Source organism: Protobothrops mucrosquamatus, unplaced genomic scaffold (assembly GCF_001527695.2).
Source record: "Protobothrops mucrosquamatus isolate PMUCROS unplaced genomic scaffold, P.Mucros_1.0 scaffold_211, whole genome shotgun sequence".
Taxonomy (NCBI): Eukaryota; Metazoa; Chordata; class Lepidosauria; order Squamata; family Viperidae; genus Protobothrops; species Protobothrops mucrosquamatus.
This window is the reverse complement of record NW_015386287.1, coordinates 404,749-424,199: the sequence shown is the minus strand read 5'-3', so window position 1 is coordinate 424,199 and position 19,451 is coordinate 404,749. Positions and strand designations below refer to the sequence as shown.

The window sequence follows — 19,451 nt, the reverse complement described above, 5'->3', positions numbered from 1 at the left end:
AAAATTCTGAAATAGTCTTATAATGCAGGTGAAAATATCGTGGTGGATGACTGTTAGAATGACAAAAGCCAGTCTTGTTTGTTGAATTTTGAATTTTAACTGTATTAAATATAAGCTTGGGAAAAAAAGAACATTCAGCACTAACATAAATGTCCATGTATTTTGATATTTGTAAAAGTTCAAACATAAAGTAAAGCAGGTAATGAAGGAGAATATTAACAAAATATGGGAGTCTATCTTTGAAACAGTATGAAGTAGGGTGTACTTTAAAAGATGTCTAAAGTATTTGGGTATGGTTCCTTGGGCTGTAAAATAACATATTTTAACTGAATATATAACATATGTTATCAACTGCTGTGGATTTGTGTTTCTCCAGCTTTTTAAAACTGACCACATTCTTTATATATGTTCTGTACAACTGGAGTAGGCACAGTGCTACAATTGCCTTCCTCTTCCCAATTTCATGTCAATTCATTTTTTTATTCTATCAATGAGCTCAGATAACAAAGTTATTAACTATGTTTAAAAAAACATAAGTGCACCAAAGGGACAACAATCAACCTGTTAGCTGTTATGCCAAATGATCTATATGTTTGTTTGTTTATTTTTCATTACTAAATTTATTGGCCACCCATCTTACTATTAGTTCTCTATTAGTTCCATCCATCCACCATCTGTTATTTTGTTCTTCCTGATTTTGAATATTTGCCAACAGCATTGTAACAATCTGTGACCACTAAAGAATTTGTGAATTAAATTTATGCTAAATAATCCAGTTGCCTAAATTTGCATATTGAACTGAGCCATGCTCTACAACCCACAGATATTCAATTAGTACAACCACCTAACAATGTGTGTTATATGAACTTCACCATAGTAGATTAATTAAAGCAGCTATCCCCTAACTAATATGTGGAGTCCAACTCCCAGAATGTCCCGTCTACAATCTGGCAGTTCATGGAAATGATCAAAAATGGCTTTCCCTATATATCTTTAAGTCTATTTAGGCATTTCAATGGTCCTTTCCTCAGAAGAACTTAACAAAATGAAAATAACTGTCTACCATTTGGTTCCTCCATTGCGTCATCGTGTTATCTGGCATGAAATAAGATTCAACTGCCAACCAATTGACTTCTGTACATAGAAATGGAAAGGTCGCACCATTTTCATTGCTTCAGGAAGCAAAAAGTCTGGGTCTTCATCACCAGTTCACGCAATCAGGCCCTTCATATCTCAGCCCAGATGTGTTATGGTTATCAGAAGCTCAAATAGAGATTTTGCTTCTTGCCAAAGTTCCAGACATGTCAAACAGTTTGATCCCTGCTTGCATGACTTGAATTAGGCTAAAAGCAAATAGAGTGCAGTTACAAAGAAGGTGTTGATGCCACTTGCCCTTAGTAAGCTGCTGAAGGAGACTTTAAATGAAAGGGGATTGCAATATTTGATGAAATAAAATTGTGCATAAAATCTGATAGCCGGAATAACATAACTATTGATCATATCATAATTATTTAAAATCTGTTAACAAATATTGTAAGGAGATACTGGCTTCTATTTTTTTTTCCAATGTGGCAAATGCAACTATAAGTTTCACTTCTATTCAATTCTTTTACTAGATATAGATGAATGTCGCTATGGATACTGTCATCAGCTATGTGCCAATGTACCTGGCTCCTATTCCTGTACCTGCAACCCAGGATTTGTACTGAATGAAGATGGAAGATCGTGTCAAGGTATTGTGTAGAGGAGGGAAGAGGGAGAAAAAGCAGGATTCCAATTCCCAGACCAGGAATTCGTGTCAACATTCATATAACATACAAGCAAGTTCAGAAAGCAGCAAGGAACCCTCATTTCAGCCCTGACCTACAAATATTCTCTTCTGTTGGTATTCAGATAACATTATGAATATATTTATCCCAGCAACTTTATATCTTTTTCCCCTTTTTGAAAATAATATGTCATCAGAATAATGTAGTTATTCTATAATTAAGTATATTAATATGCATTTTCATAATTAAACAATTAAATGCATTAAACTCCAACTTTTATGTAGATATTCACACTTACAGCTAGAAGGGGCTGGATCATATGACTTAATGTTTAATGGGCACTGAAAGCCATTCCAACGCCTCTATTTTCTCTAAGTTTATTGCTACCTTTCTAATTATATACTGAAGTTACATTTTCCACATTTATTCTTTATCTCTACTTTTTTCTTTTGGAAAAAACACTCTATGCCATTATACATTGAATTTTGTATATAAAATGGTTATTAAGCAAGTTCAAAAATGGGTCATTGGTAATGAGCACTGAGAAGCAGTATTTATTGGTAGAATTCCATTTTATGTCTTGAGCCATAGAATAGTTTTTCAGGGGAATGAATTTGGCTTAAAAATAGAAAAAAATCATATTTCAAACTGACTACATTATAAATGTTATGAACCATGGCAACTAATAAATATAAGGAAATAAGAAGGAATTATATGTGAAACTTCTCCTTTCCCACCTGTATTCACAGGATTTCTGCTCATAAATGGAGATTAGCTCCATTTGGCAAACCGCCCTTCAATTGATCACTTCCTAGTTTGGTGAGTTGTGGTAAGGTGGAAGTTGCCATTTCAGTGACATACATTTCTCTTGAACATGTTGATACTGTAGCAGTTAAAGAATACCGAATACTATACAACCATTTTTCAGTAAAAATATAAATAGGTTCAGGGGAATTTACTATGGCCTTAAGATCCAAGAACTGTATATATAGAGCTTGCTTAATGAATGGTCACTTAGTGACCGCTCAAAGTTACGACACTCCTCCAAAAGCTATTTACAACTTGCTCCCCAAGTTCTGATGGCCGTACATAGCTCTGTGGTCACATGACAGTATTCCAGGTGCTTGGTAGCCAGTTCAGCTTTATGTCTGGTTGCAGCTTTCTGTAGTCATGTGACTATGATTTATGATATTGTTTTGCTGGGTGTGGGTTTTTTAGGGCAGTTTCTAGCAAAAAACAAACAAACCAACCCACAACCCATAGAAATACATGGATTTACTTCATGATTGCAGTGTTTGCTTAACAACTGTCACATTCACTTAAGAACCACAATGTTCACTTAACAACTGCTGCAAAAAAGATTATAAAATTCAGTCTGGTCAGGTGTATGCTTCAACTTAAGATCATCATAACTTACAATGCAAAATCGGGCCTCCATTACAATTGTAAGTTGAGGACTACCTGGACATCATGTGTTGATGACAATTATACCAGCATGTGTTTACAGTTTTCCAACTGTAGTTCAGCTGTACTCCAATTAGAGTAGCTGTCTAGATGAATTTTGCAATATGTGCCAATTTATAGTGTAGTACAATTACGAAATGCCTCCCTTGCAGACAGTTTTTGTTTTTTAAGGCTTTGGGGGAAAATAAAATTCTTTCTGCTAGTTCTTCCATTGCAAAACCGTCAGTTGTCTAATCTTGAAGGTGGGGGAAAAAAACTTGGATATAATTAAAAATGATCCCAATGATCCTACTGAGGGTGGCAATCCCTGGCTTTTGTACATTTTTCTTTTTTTGTGTGTCCTGCTGCATTTGGTCAGTTTTTGTTATGATTAAACAGTTGGAGTCTTAAAATTAATAGATAAACAAGGAAACATCTGCAAAATACATTAAGTTTTGTTTGCCATATTGGTCTAATCCCAAATAGAGCATAAAGAATATTTTTCTATACCTCCCTTTGCCTCATATAGTGGATGCTTACTCTTTATAAAAAACACAAGTTCTGCAGGGAAGGCTAGAGTGACTTGTACATTATTTGTTCCTAACATTTTGGCAGGAGGTTAATTTGTTTATTTCTCATGAACTCTGCAACATTTCTTAAAAACAATGAGATATTGTATGAGCTTTTGTTTACTCTGTGACTTCTTAGGAAAGTAGCATGAAACACAGAACATATGTTTGTCTGCAGAAGGTGCTATACAGGTATGCCTCAACTCACAACCATAACTGGAACCAGAATTTCCATTGCTAAGTAAGGCAGTTGTTAAGTGAGTCACATCCTATTTTACAACCTTGTTTTCCCGTGGATTTTAAGCAAATCACTGAAGTTAAGTGAATCATGTGGTTGTTAAGCAAATCCAACTTGCTCCATTGACTCTTCTTCTCAGAAGCTGAGTGGGAAGGTCACAAATGGAGACCGCATGATCCTGGGATATGACAACCATTGTAAATACACGCTGGTTGCCAAACGCCCAAATTTTGACCATGTGACTTTGAGGATACTGCAATGTTTGTAAGTGCGAGAACTGGTTATAAGTCGCATTTTCAGTGCCGTTATAACTTTAAATACTCACTAAAACAATGATTGTCAAGAATTGCCTGTACTCAATCCAGGCATCTTCAATTTAAAAGCTGTCAGATATTAGGTAATGTGAAAAACTCCTGCTTTTCACTATAAATCTTCTATGCCCATCTGAACAGGCACCTCTGAATGAAATGTAATGACAGTATAGTCTGATCTGATATAAATTGACTTCCTAATTGGATATCTCCCGCACAGTTGCAGACAGAAAGCTGAGAACATGTATTATGTCCCCTCAATTTCAGAAGTGAGAAGAAGGAAGCATTTGTTATTTTGTCCCAGACTGTAAATATATTAAATATGCCTTATTTAGCCTAGAAATAAGAAATAACTGCCCTGCTCTACCTTGATGCAAGAACTCTCTGATCGGCCTGCATTCCCCCTGGGTCCAGTACTACATATTGTACTATAGTAGTAACTTCTAATAGCGTGTATAATACTTAAAACCACATCAATGGCTAATTTATTGTACATACTTGGGGCAATACAATGCATTCATATTCAGTCATGTACTAATTTGTAGTAGTTTCCAATGTTCTTTAGGCATTCACGCTGTTAATGTTGAGAAAATTGGAAACATTTCCTTTTACCCCAATCTATGTTTTTCCTAAACTGAGTTTCTGAAATATGTCTGTCCTTACATGAGAGAAAGAAAGGGGGCACCATGTCTTAAGAAGACAGAATATAAAACTGATACACATGTGCCAGACTGTAATCATGATTTATAGTTCTTATGACCTCACTGCAAACTCCTATCAGGAGCACAAGATGGTCAGAACAGTTGAAAGCAATATGAAAGCCGATATTATATTATATTGGAAAATCAACCATGTAGAATATTGAGAAACCAAACACATGGAATAAAATGTCTATATAAACTAGAACCTACATGGTGACATAAATCTTTATCAAAAGTTGGTTACTTTTGATTAAAGTTGGTTACATTTGGCTAACCAACAAGTGATCTGGAAGGCCAATCAATGGGGTCAAAGTTGGTTACATTGCTGAAGATACTCATCTATGGACTAATAGGAAATACGAAACACAAATTCAGATCCCCATATGAAGATTGGACTACTGTACGTGATTACTTTGGAACAGAACAAAACAGAAATAAAGAGGGATCCTAAAATTAGGATCCCATGATTTTGAGGGTGAAAAGTAGTTATATTATTATTTTAAACATCTAAGAATAAGTTTTGATTGCAGTATTAATTGTAGATATTTTTTCAAAGCTGTAAATATTAATTAAAACTTGAGAAAGATCATTAATTTTTTAAGTACTGGCTATCCACAGATGTGAATGAATGTACAACTAACAACCCTTGTGTACAAAACTGTATCAACACCTATGGCTCATTCCTTTGTCGTTGTGATCCTGGCTATGAATTGGAAACCGATGGCATTAGCTGTACTGGTGAGTAGAAATTATTGTGAAATATCTTGACTATGGGAGGAAATAAACCTTTTTGGGGGGAGGGGAATACACATAATGTTTTCTCACAGTAACATTAAAGCTAGCAATTCAGAAATTGAGACATGAATAAGAAAATTAATTCTTATAATAGTTAGGATATTCTTGCAATAATTAGGAAACAATTAGTAACCATGATCAGTGGCATATACTATATTCACTGTTCAATAATTTCAAATAATTCCACATAATCTAATGTTAGAAAAAGGAAATCAAACTTTGGAGAAGAATGCATTCTGAAAGAAATACTCAATTCTCAATTGAGAATTTAATCAAATGGAAAATGTATCTGTACCTAATAGTAGTGGGGCAATTTGATGTAGTGGTTAAAGGCACTGGGCTTGAAATCGGAAAGCTATGAATTCTAATCCAGCTGAGTGATCTTGGGCCAGTCCTTTTTTCTTAGCCCTAGGAAGAAGGCATTGGCAAATCACCTCTGAAGAACATTGTCAAGAAATCTGAAGGGACTTAACTATGTAGTTGCCAGAAGTTTAGATTGATTTGAGGACACACACGAAGTAACTGTAAGCATATACAAAGAGCACATTTTTTTCTTCAGTTTTAAACATAATTTTATTTTGTTCTAAACATATTTCAGTTCTAAACATAAATTAGAATGGGTCAGAAGTCCCCATCAGCTGAAAAATTGTTTATGTATAAAAATACAATTTATAGTGTTCCTGTCGGTGATTAGCATTGAACAATTCCTCCCTATAAACAGGACACTCTGGGCATTTGTCTGGGGACAGAGCACAGATGAACACTACTGACCTTGGATCTGTTGCATGCAAAGCCATCCATCCATCAGGGCCATCCAGAACTGGCCCTCTCTTTTATATCAGCATATTGATTTAGTTAAGTCTATCCTTCCGTGGAGGTAGGGGGGGAATGACAAAAGTTTGAGAGAGAATGGCATTTACATGTGCCAATATTTCTAAATTTATGAATGAAAATGGGGCAAAGGCAAAGACATTTAAGAACGCTAAATAAAAGAACATTGTTTTAAATTTTTGAGCACATTCTATATTTTTTTTAATAAAAAGTAATATGAGCATTGAGGTTTCGCACATAGATATAGTAATCCTTGGACTGTATAACTAATGAAACCAGATTCTGGAAAAAGGAATGTAAATGATATATTTATATTTATTATTTGCCCCAATAAGAAAATAAGCTCTATCCTGGATGATGTGTCAAAAATAAGTGTTTAGAATGAGTTGTGTTAATTCTTGATCTAGCACAACATCATGGAAAAAATGCTATTATAGGAAGATGAAGAAAAGTCAGATATCCTTCTCTACGTCTGGATCTTGAAATTGTTTAAAATAACTTTCTACACATATTCTTGTAGCTTCCAGAAGGCAAAATTAACAGATACTTATAGTAAATTGGAAGAGTGAGAAGTAAAACAAAATCTATATAATTGTGGTTGATTATGGTCCACAAGGGAATTGATTTAGGCTGTCAGTGATTTTAGGTATGGCATCTTCAGGCTGGAGGGCTTGTTTTTCTTTATTGCCAGGAAATAAATTTCTGCTAGGTAGATTTAATTCCAGGAGCTCCAAAAATAAAGAAAATGTAATTGACTGTCTTAGTTTCCTCTGCCCTACTGTTGTCAAGATATTAATGACTTAAATTGTTAGTCTTTTTTCTCACTTGAATAGTGCATTAAAATGGCTTTGGCCTCTTTTCCCCAAATGTATTAAGTAATACAAATTTGCATCTGGATTCCATCAATTATGCAATGTTGCATAATTGTCGCAACATTGTGAAATTCTTTACTTGAGTAGCCCTTTACGGAACCTACAGTGAATTATTTATGTTCACAAGATTTTTGTGTCTTTTCCAATGTGTTGTACTTAAGTTCCAAAAATTGTCAGTCAGCATGGGGTACATTAGGAGCCTGGGCACATTAGGAGGGTACTAGGTTATGGAAGCCTGTTTTAGAGAATAATTTATACAAAATAGAATTCCTCTTCTAGGGATTCGTGAGTCACAAATACAAAATATTAGTAGAGAAAATGTGAATGGATTGTGAATTTATTTGTGAATGAATTCTGTAAGCAGAACAGAGAAAAATCATTCGGAATATTAAAACCACTACTTCAGGAAATTATAATGAGGATTATGATGTGTACAAATGTACCATCAAGACAGAAGAAAATGGAAAGTTATTTCTCCATGCAGGCTTATCTAAGATTACATGGTACTTGTGGTTTTCTACGAGCCTGACCCTAACTGCAATCCAAGCAGTTATGAAGTATCATTACAACAGTTTTTCAGGAGCTTTAATCTATATTAACTAATAGCAATTTTAGAAATAATAGCAATTCTATCAAGAATGAGCAAACTTTTTTTTTCATATTCTTATATTTGTAGATATGGATGAATGCAGCTTCTCAGAATTTCTCTGCCAGCATGAATGTGTTAATCAGCCAGGTAGCTACTACTGTTTCTGCCCGTCTGGCTACGTTCTTGTTGAGGACACTCGTTGTCAGGGTAAGAATATTCCATTTATTTTGTCTTTCAAATATAATTAGAGGGCAAATAAGCCAGTAGTTACTCTTTTGGAAATAGTAGTAATAATAGTAATGCTTAAGAGAATTAGTTTTTGAAAATTTTATTACAAAAAGATAGTATTGAAAGCTATTACACAATATCACTGAAGCATAACTAAATAAGAAATGTTTCAAAGTTAATGGCTTTTCTGGCTAACCAGCTATTTTCCAGAGCAGCTAAAGGTCACCTAATGCTGTGATACTTTTCTACACATATTGTATTTTGTATATTGTATCATATTTTCCAATAGGGAAGACTTTAATGGAGAAAACTGATTCTATAGTAACTGCATTCTTATTTACTAGCTTTGAAAGCAGAGAACCTTTTAAAACATTCTGCAAGTATTTTGTGGCTGCAAAACTTTTCTTTATGCATCTGTGAGTACTTCCCTCCAGTTGAGCACATTTCAAAAGAACTGTTGATTGACTTACTTGGCAGAACTAAGCTTTTATAATACAATTTACTTTTCAGTAGTTTCCTTACCGTTTTTTGTTTGTTTGCTGAGTTTAAGCTGGGTATAAATATAAGATTAATCAGTACATAGCTTTCATCTGGGTATACCATACCAGTTATTAAAAAAAAATTCTATTTCTTATTTAGGAAGAGGTCAAGATCAATAAGCTTGTTGCCTTTCTTCCTCCAAACAGCAATGCAATTGGTGTAGCTAATGAAACATAATTAGATTTACAGAGAACCAATTGTTCATACGTTTATATCCAAACTGAGAAAGGATAGTATAAGACTTGTAATGAAAACTCAGTCTCTATCAGAGATATCCGCAGGCTATGGTTAAAAGGTCAAGATGTCAGTCACCATGGTATAATCACAGTTCCATCTGGTTTGTTTTTTTTTATGTGCTGAGCTTTGATTGAATCACTGTGACCATCATCTCGATCTTTTTTTTAACCATATCATGCGGACCCTCCTGACCTCTGGTAATGTTAAATGAGAGCCAGTCTTGCATAGTAATTAAAGTGTTGGGCTAGGAGTAGGTAAACCCAGGTTTTAGTGTAGCTTAAAAGTTGTAGTGTACCTATCAAGCTTGCTGAGTCACTCTCTCTCAGCCAAACCTACCTCACAGGATTATTATCATAAGAGATGGTGTAGAAACTTGATAAATTAAAAAATAAAATATTATGAGAAACATATGAGAAGTGCTCTGCATGCTGCCTTAAGTTCCTAAATGAAAAATGGGATATAAATAACATTTTTAATGAAAGCTGTGTGTACTAAGTGCTCATTTTTAATATAATTGTTTGCTGTATTTCTGTACCACTTTTCATTTAAAAAGTTGAAGAAATTAGCAAAAAATATACTAAAAATAGGGGGAAATTACAATAGAAACACAAAAACTCAGAAATGATTAAAACACTAAAATAAATTAATAAAAAATAATAAAAACAGTAATTAGGACATGTAATAAGAAAGAAAATACAGAAACTAATAGAAGGCTTGGATAAACAAGCAAGTTTTTAATTTATGATGAAACCCATCTAGAAAGGGGAAAGAGTTTAACTACTGCAAGTCTCCATAAACTCAACTAGTTATAGTGACAGACCAGTTGAAAGTGACAGCAAACATAAGTGGAAGCATAATGGATTACACAATTTATTCACTAGTGGTCAAATTACGAATAAGATTCCTTATTGATGTCTGATAGTCTTCTCTCCTAAATTCTTCTCTTTAAGTAAAATCATGTTCAAGCAATGCCTTCAAAACTTCTTTTTACGTATCTTCCTAGAAACTGTGACAAAAAACCCATATAGTTAACAATTTAGTAGTTTGTAGAGATTTCAAAGTGGGTTGATGAGTTTGCTTCTTATGTTTAGTATTTCTACATATAAGATTGGCCTAGTCAGTTTCTATCTTATTTATAGTAAATGTAATAATTATGAATATATCCCTCTCCTCTGGTACATTCCAACATCAGCCAAACGTTATTTCTTTTTGCCAAAAATATACTGGCTTACAAACTGGAAAATATATTTCTAGACTGTGTAGTAGATGAATTTACCCAGATATTTCACAAATTATGCAAGTTTTCCCCAAGAGTAAGCAGAGTCCACTTGGATCTCTTAAGGTTCATTCTTCCAGTCATTTCTGACATGTTTCTCTTTTCTGTGAAACATATTTCATTTATACAAAGTGTTTGTTCTCCTGCACAGATGAACATTGTGGAGAATGCTGATCATAGATCTACTTTGGCTATAAAAGCCACTAAACATCTTTCAACTATTAGTTCCCAATGCCTGTCAACGGCAATTAGCAAGAAAACAAGTATTTTTTGTTTTAGTTTGCTAAAGAGATATAGTGATTTTTTAAAGTACTACAGTATGTGAAAAATTATCAGAAATGGAGAAGTGAAAGACGTTATGTGGCTTCTTGAAACTAATGTTAAGTAACCTCTTTAGAAATCTAATCCTTCTCAAAATCGAAACTAAAGCTGTGTTCATTCAGTGCCTTTTGTATTGGAAGCCCAAATCTAATGGCACATGACCTACTGACCACAAGTGGGCAGCAGGTAGTAGATAAAAAGTTAAGGTCTACCTTCCCTCTTTACTCCTTCACTTGCTCCTTATTTAAGAGGTTGCTTTATTTATTTATTTATTTATTTATTTATTTATTTATTTAGCATATGGCATACAACATCAGGGAAGTCTACACATCCTAGACCCAATGCAGTCCTGACAGCCTAAGTTGCTAGTTCATTCCATTTGGCGCTTGGACGCCTATCCTCAGTTGCTGGCTCTTCCAGGCTCCTATGCCGGTCTCATCTTGCCTTGTGTCGCAATCTGCCTCATATTTGGCCAGGTCCAGTGCCAGCTTCTGCTTTCCGCACACACGAATGCAGCTAGGTGCTAATCTGAGATCTCTCTTTTGCCTTACTTCCTAAACAAATTCAGAGAAAGCATTTTATTCTTCTTCCTATTAATAAATCTCCTTTCCTCTGCTATTATAAAATCTGTTGTACTGATCATTGTTCGGTTATTGTTCTTACACTTCAGAAAGCTTCATTGTCCAGGGTTGTGCATAATGGAAACATGTTTTGTTTTTCCTCATATTACATTTCACCAGACCTTTGAAGATCTCTAGACGTTCGTGTGTAATTTCATTTTAGTCTCACTAGAGTGCATAAACTCCCTAAGGATGCCCAGTAAGCTTTGTAGTGATGAAATTCAAATCCAAATTTTCATGGTCCATTTCCAACATCCCTATCTGTTATTCTCCACAGCTGTGTTAGATTATATACGATGATATTGTCATTGTTAACTGATAGCAGGAATTAAAATTCAATATACCCCAAGACCATTGAGCATTGGGCAATGTTTGGGAAAGACTCCCCTAAACATACTAAGTGTCATTTCACGGAAGGGGACTATCTGATAGGACTGTTGCAAATTGCAGTCTTAAAACAGTCACTTAAAACTTACCAGCCTTTATGGCAGACTACAAACTGTAACACTCAACCAGACTTTGTATCATATATGAAGGAATCACATCAATTGGTTCCTCTCTAACTGGATTATCCCTTTTCCTGGAAATCAATAAGTTAATTCCATGGGAACTTCACTGATTTCTGGCTTGGTCTAGCAACTTCTGGCTTGGTCTAGCAACTTCTCCTGAATATGCTTCCTTCCAGGATACCCAAATTTCCAAAAAGCCTCAAATTTTGTGAATCCAGCAAAGTCTAAGTCAGTGGTTCTCAACCTTTTTAATGCCGCGACCCCAACCGGTCGTAAGTCGAGGACTAAACCGGTCGTAAGTCGAGGACTACCCAACCGGTCGTAAGTCGAGGACTTTCCCTGCCTGGGAGCGCCGCGCATGCATGGTTCCGCCCCCTGCGCCGGCCGAGGTGTAGCTGGCAAGCGGCAGAGATGGAGCAGGCCGACCACCAGCTGGCGGACAAAAAAAATGGCGGACAGCCTTGCTTGGCGACCCCCGTGAAATGGTCGATCGACCCCAAATGGGGTCCCGACCCACAGGTTGAGAACCACTGGTCTAAGTGCTATTGCTATTTCAAGACTGTTTTATTTCATAAATATAGGTTAATGTTTTAACCAGGAATCTTGCACTTTATAATTTTGCTCAGTATAAAGAATAAGCAAAGTGTAATAAATCATTGTGATATGAATGTTGCATTACAGTTGTTTTATTTCCAATACTGAATTGGTGGAGTCTTAAAGAATGAAGGGGTTAAAGGGAGATTGCCAAGTAAGGCACTGCAGGGTATGAACTGACAGCTCAAACCACCAGGCTGCTATTCAAAGCCAGGAAGGCAGGACCAGAATATGTAGACCCAGAAGTGGGAGATCCCAGTCTTTCATCCTATGGGCTCAGCCCTACAAGGTTTTTAAAACTTTTGTTTATATTATGACTGAACAATGTGCACTAACACATTTATTATAATGCCATATTTTCTGGGTTTTTTTTTTCATTTCAGATGTTAATGAATGTGAGGTTGGGAATCACACTTGTAACGTGCAGCAAACATGTTTTAATTTCCAAGGAGGATTCAAATGCCTAGACCCAGTAAGATGCGAGGATCCTTATATCCGGATCAATGAAAAGTGGGTAATATATTAATAGAAAAAATTAGGGCAATAATATTCTACAGGGAGCACATTATATAGTATAGTTTTTGGTTATTTTTCAAATTGCACTTGCTATTTTTGGTTGCTAGCCCTGTTCAATCTTGATTTTAGAATGTATTCTCCCATTATTTTTGAGAGATGAACTTAGTATGAAATTGACCAATGATTGAAAATATTTATTTCCCAAAGAAATCAAGGGTTGCATAGCCACTTGTTAAGTGCATAGCCATTGTCAAACCCAGTTTCTTGCTGTGTTATATATAAAAAAGCCAATAGCTAAAAATGCAGTTTTTATAGTATGCATTTTCAAATATACAAAATATTTGTCAGTACAGTTTGCTATTTTCCATAGTTTCATTCTAAACTCATTCTTTCAAGTTTTCTCCTCTCAGAATGGAAATGTTCAATGATAAAAAATAGTTCTTTGTCCGGTCACCAGGTGGCAGGATACTCAGCTATTTACAACTAAAATAGAAGAAATGCTTATGAAATAATAACATTTATCATCTTCTCCTGTAATATATATACAATTGCCTTTAAAACTAATTAGAGATATTTCATAAGTATGTTGTTAATACATGTTTATTTCACACACTCTGTTAAAGGCCCTACAAGGCAAAGTCATCTCTAATCTCTTTTCAAAATTAAAAATGCAATGTCATATACATAATTAAACACCCAGAGAAACAAAAGAAATGGAAAATAATCTTTTAAAAATATTTCTTCAGACTATGATTTATGCCTGAATTTAGATTTATGAATTCAAACTATAAATATTTTGACACTAATTTATGCTCAAATAATTTGTGCATACCAAATTAAATAAATTATGGAATAAACCTGATATACTTTTTTTACTTTCATTTTTTTCTATCATGTATATTACATTATAACAAGGGTCATCATCTTATTTTTGAAATGAAAACTATCCCTTTACGTTCTGCAATATATTATTCATTATATTTTTATATCATCCACTGACCAAGCCTTTGAGAGGCGCGGTGGCTTAGTGGTTTTATGACACTAGAGATGGTCTCTGCTCCAGCAGTTCAAATCCTAGCACTCTGTGGCAGGGTGAACTTCCATCACTTGCCTCAGCTTCTGTCCACCTAGCAGTTTGTTATATGCAAGTAGATAAATCCCCACTTCCTACTCCCCACTTCGGTGGGGAGACTAGTTGGTCCTCTGTACAGGAAGTCAGATTCCTGCCAGCTCTGAATCTTCCCAGTTGTGACACCATTTGCAAGGTGGTTCCAGGGAAGGGAGGGGCCTTGGGTAACGCTGCAAGAAGAGCTGTTTGTCTTTCTTTCTGGTGCGAAGCCAGCTCACCTTTTTGTGGCGCACCATTGCAAGCGTGTCTCACAACAGAACTGGTAAATTGGTAGCCAAACAACTACCCTGCAATAGCATTGTGGTCTCCTCGATAATGTAATACACAATATGTTAATAACCACCACCACCACCACCACCACCAAATCTTTGGACTGTTTGCAAAATGTGTAGATCAATAAAATACAAAATATAATATTAAAACATCCAAACAGATACATTAAGATTTAACTATCTCAGCATAAAAATAGCACTCATGTGTTTGCTGTTAAGCAACACAGAAAGTAGCATTCTTATTTGCTTATAATAATTTGATTATAACAGCAAAAATAATAATAGGTATGAAATTTTAGCTAACAATAACAATTCACCATAATGCACATTATAATAAATATGTTAAGCTTTATTAAATAATGTTAAAAATATCCAAGGTCCTTGTAAATCAATAAGTTGATAGATGGACAAAAATGCCAAATCCAGTCTAAACATTTGGCTGACTATGCAACCAGATGATGATAATAATAATAACAACAACAACAACAACAATTGCAAAAGGCGGCCTTACTAGGAACTGCTTCCATCCTGTGACGATATCTGTAATACCATCAAACATCCACATCTGCCTATCCCAGGTCCTTGATAAGGACTCGATAGGTAGACAAAATGCCAAATCCAGTCTGAACATCTGGCTGACTGTGCGATGATCCATAATAATAATAATAATAATAATAATAATAATAATAATAATAATAATAATAATAATAATAATAATAATAATAATAATAATAATAGTAGTAATACTTCTTTTGTTTTGGCAGTCATTGTATATGTCCAACTGAAAACCCTAGCTGTAGAGACCAGCCATTCACCATCTTGTACAGAGACATGGATGTATCAGGACGTACTGTGCCCTCCGATGTATTTCAGATGCAAGCAACCTCTCGCTATCCTGGGGCTTACTACATCTTTCAGATTAAATCAGGAAATGAAGGCAGAGAATTCTATATGCGGGTGAGTGAGATTTACAAATAGACACTTTCATTATCTTCTTTTTAAAATAATCTGTATTATTTTAAGAGGTTTTTTAAGTTTACATCTTAAAATTTTAAAAATTCTTAAATTCTGAAAATTTTTATAAGTTAAACTTTGTTTCGTGAACTGGTGCTTATTCACTCAGCACTATTATATCCATGCACTGTATTATGTTTAAATCATCATTATCACCATGATGCTATACAATGATCATATGTTTAGTAGCCTGTCTTATACATTTGCTTACATTGCCTGTCTGAACAGTAAAATCATCACAAAAATACAGTATTCATTTTATAAAGAATGCTAGATGAGTGCCTTACTTGAAATAAAGTAAAAAGCAGTTTCAGACATTCACAGGCAGTATAGTCTCCACTTAGCAAGCACTGGAGCAAACATGGAAGTTATCTGTTTGTGACTTTTTCAGGGGGCTATATGCTAACTGGGAAAAAGGCGTTAGTTCCCTGGAATTTCCAACTTACTCAATATAATCGTTTTATTTTTGAGCACTGTAGAATAGGCAGTGAGGCAGAAGAGAGAACCTTAATTCACTCCAGAACATGACACAGTGAATTAAAGTCTTCTTCCCAAGAAGACTTCATGAAGGGCTAGATGGGAATGCAATTTTACAGCAGCCTTACTCCAGATTTAAGTGGCCTTTGATAAAGCAGTTTCTGCCCTCTCAAATGCTTCCATCAGTGGAAAGAAGGAAGAAGCAAGGAGAACAATTCAGACACCTATTTCTTTGAAACTAAATTTCTACAATCTCTGAAAACCAAGACTGGCTCTATTGTTTCTAGTGGTTGCAGCTACTGGGAACCAAATCAGGTGAAAAATTGGTTGTTTAAATAATCAGTTATTAAATAAATATGATCCTCCCTCCTATGTCTTTTGATCTCGGCCTCTTTTCTTTTGAGCTATTTTCCCAATCTGTTCATTCCCCATAAGGCAGGGAAATATCCATCCTATTTGCTACTCCAACTCTTGCAGAACATTAGCAGCAGTCAAAAAATAAAGACAATCCAAAAACACAACCAGAAAAGGCAGCAGTCAATAGCCCTTTGCATTCACACAGTATTTATCCAACACTAGATCCACAGAAATGAAGTGGCATATTTTCAGTACAACTGCTGGTGCAGGACTCAGTTCAGATTCAGACCACTCTCCCCCAACCAATACATTCTAGATCAGCACCATCACCACGTTCTGGTTTGGCAAAATTTGCTGTAAGTGTTCTCCGTAATGATTATGGCCATAGTCTTGAGTCACCAACAAAAATAAATCTTATACAGAGCCATGATTTTGTTACATATATTTAAGAAGACAGCTTTTGGCCACATGCTATGCTTGAAGTACTTAACATCTTTCCTTGGCTTTCTCCACACAGCAAACTGGACCTATCAGTGCCACGCTTGTGATGACTCGTCCTCTGAAGGGGCCACGTGACATTGTGTTGGACCTGGAGATGGTCACTGTTAACACTGTCATCAATTTCAGAGGAAGTTCTGTCATTCGACTGAGGATTTATGTATCACAATATCCATTCTAAACCTAGACTGGCATTGCTTTCTTTAAAACTACCACAGCAACAGCTGAAAAAGGACCCTTTTCTGCCCAAACTTTTTTTTCTCAGAAGTCAATTCTTCTAACAATTCAACTTGAAATTAATATTCAAACATGTCACAATGGTTCATGTTACAATAACTGGACAGTACTTCTTGTGGTTTAAAGGCACTTGAGCTTTGAATTATCATTGGATTCCATAGAGTTATTTTATTTTATTTTATTTTGCTCATGAGTGTTTAGATACTTTGGTCTTGCTTTCCAAACTTTTTCTAAAGTGTGATTAAAAGCTTTAAAAACTGTGAAGATTTTCACTGTAATGGCAATGCTGTTTAGCCAAAACACTAGAGAAACTGGGGAAAGTTGGCTTCTACTGTTGTTTTCTAAAAACGAAAGAAAAATGAGTAAAAAATGCTTGTGGGACCAGGAAAGCATCAGCTACTCTCTCAAAAAAAAAATAATTATGGAATAATCTTACATTCCGAACCCTGGGTCTGATTCAGGGAGAATAATTCCTTATTGGTTTTGTTTTATACTTTCCCCCTTTATTTCCAGGCCAGGGAATTGACTGCCTGGAGATCTTAACTAGAATCCAAACCAACCACAGCTATAACACTTGCTTAAGAGAACTTTGCACTTATACTTCTTGAATATACCCATTTACACTCTAGGCAACCTGTTCTTAAAATAGACATAATTTTCAAAAACAGCTTTTTGAAACAACATAGATGGCATGTCAAACTTAATGCTCAACTTTAAAATATTTTTTTAAAAAGTCATTTCAGGCACAAGAAAACAGGCACACATAAAATAATTATTTGGATATGGCCATTACGGATAGTATGATGTAATTTAATGACATACTTTAAAATATTTACTCAAAAAGAGGCCATTATCTTTTCATTATCTATTCCAGACCCATTTCCTTAATAGTCACAAAGCAGCCTACTGCTGTGTAATGATAGTTCAATATGAAATCAGCAGAAAAAAATCCACACATATAGGTCATTTTAGCAACTCTAACAGAACCATTTTTATTCTTAGTTTTATTATGCTTATTTTATATTACTCTTTTTTTCTGCATAGGAAAAACATGCATCTGCAATTCAAGAAATACCCAGGCTAGTAATTAGGATGGCTCAATAACAGAGTATATAAGTTCCTAGCTTAGTTCCCAGTGTTTCCAGTTAAAGACCTCAGGAAGCAGAATGGGAATATCTAATGCCTTAAAGAACTGTAACAAGTAACCGCATCCATTAAATTGGCTAGTGGTTTGACCTTGAAAAAGGTAGCTTTTTCTGCATATTAAAAAACTAGATGTACTGTATTCAGTGATATATGTTCTAAATACAGATAGTCCTTGATTAACAACCACTCGTTCAGCAACAATTTTAAGTTATGAAAGTTCTGAATGAGGCAAATTACAGTTGATCCTCAAAGTTGCAGCTGTCGTGGCATCTCTGGGGGTGACAGTATCACACTTTGGGTGTTTGGCCTGGGAGTACAGTGGTTAGAATGCAGTATTGCAGGCTAACTCTGCCCACAGCCTGGAGTACGATCCCGATGGGCTCGAGGTTGACTCAACTTTCCATCCTTCAGTAAAAAAAAGGACCCAGATTGTTGGGGGCATATGCTGACTCTGTAGACCACTTAGAGAGGGCTGTAAGGCACTATGAAGCGGTATAAGTCTAAGTGCTATTGCTATTGCTTGGCAACTAGCTTGCAATTATGACACTACAGTGTCCTGCAGTCATGTGATTGCCATTTGCAATCTTATTGCTGGTTTCTGGCAAGCAAAGTCAATGGGTTGCAGGAGGTCACAAATGGTGATCATGTGACATCAAAGCTAACAGGATTTGCCTAATGTTACCCAACATCTACCTATAGGCATTATATTAAAACATACAATTAGTCCTGGACATATGACCACAGTTGGACCAGAATTCCCATTCTAAATTGGTGCAGTTATAAAACAGTCATCACATGACTGATTTATGATCATTTTTATTGTAGTCATTAAGTGAATGGTATTCCAATACATGAATTACTTCATACTTTTACTATATTATGAACATTTTTAAGATTTCCAGTATGGATAAAATTACATGAGATTAAGGAAACATGAACTAGCTATGCTGAATCTGATTTCTCAATGCATATTCAAAATAATGTATGTGGTCCAAATTTCAACAGAAGCTCAGTAAGGATTAGATTTTTAAAAAGCTGATTGCACTCTCCTGGGACCTGAGATCATAGTTGTGATTGCACTTCCACACATATTTGGGGAACATTTATTTATGGGAGTAAAAATCAAAACAAATCATAGTGGCAACGAACATAGTTCTGTCATTTGCAGGACATAAATTTTTAAAAGTTGCTTTCCTGCACATATGGTTTGTAATAGTTTCAATAACTCAAACAAAACACTGATTTTTTTAAAACTGTATTTTTATTTTTAATTGTTTTATTTTTTCACTGGCTTCACTAGTTTTCTGGGAACAAAAATATATTGTTCAGAACCAAAGTGTGAACATACAAGTTCACTAAGGG

The 19,451-nt window shown here is 35.2% G+C and overlaps 1 protein-coding gene across 1 annotated transcript in view; it reads left to right on the top strand.

Moving 5' to 3' along the window:
* FBLN5 (fibulin 5) overlaps positions 1-18,417 on the top strand; it is a 48,810-nt gene extending 30,393 nt beyond the window's left edge. The window contains exons 6-11 of the mRNA XM_015826720.1: positions 1,617-1,733; positions 5,650-5,769; positions 8,206-8,325; positions 12,827-12,953; positions 15,125-15,317; positions 16,726-18,417. Of these exons, the coding sequence (XP_015682206.1) occupies positions 1,617-1,733; positions 5,650-5,769; positions 8,206-8,325; positions 12,827-12,953; positions 15,125-15,317; positions 16,726-16,887 (839 nt within the window). The 3' untranslated portion in view covers positions 16,888-18,417. The remainder of the gene's footprint in view (positions 1-1,616; positions 1,734-5,649; positions 5,770-8,205; positions 8,326-12,826; positions 12,954-15,124; positions 15,318-16,725) is intronic.
* Positions 18,418-19,451: the final 1,034 nt, after the last annotated feature.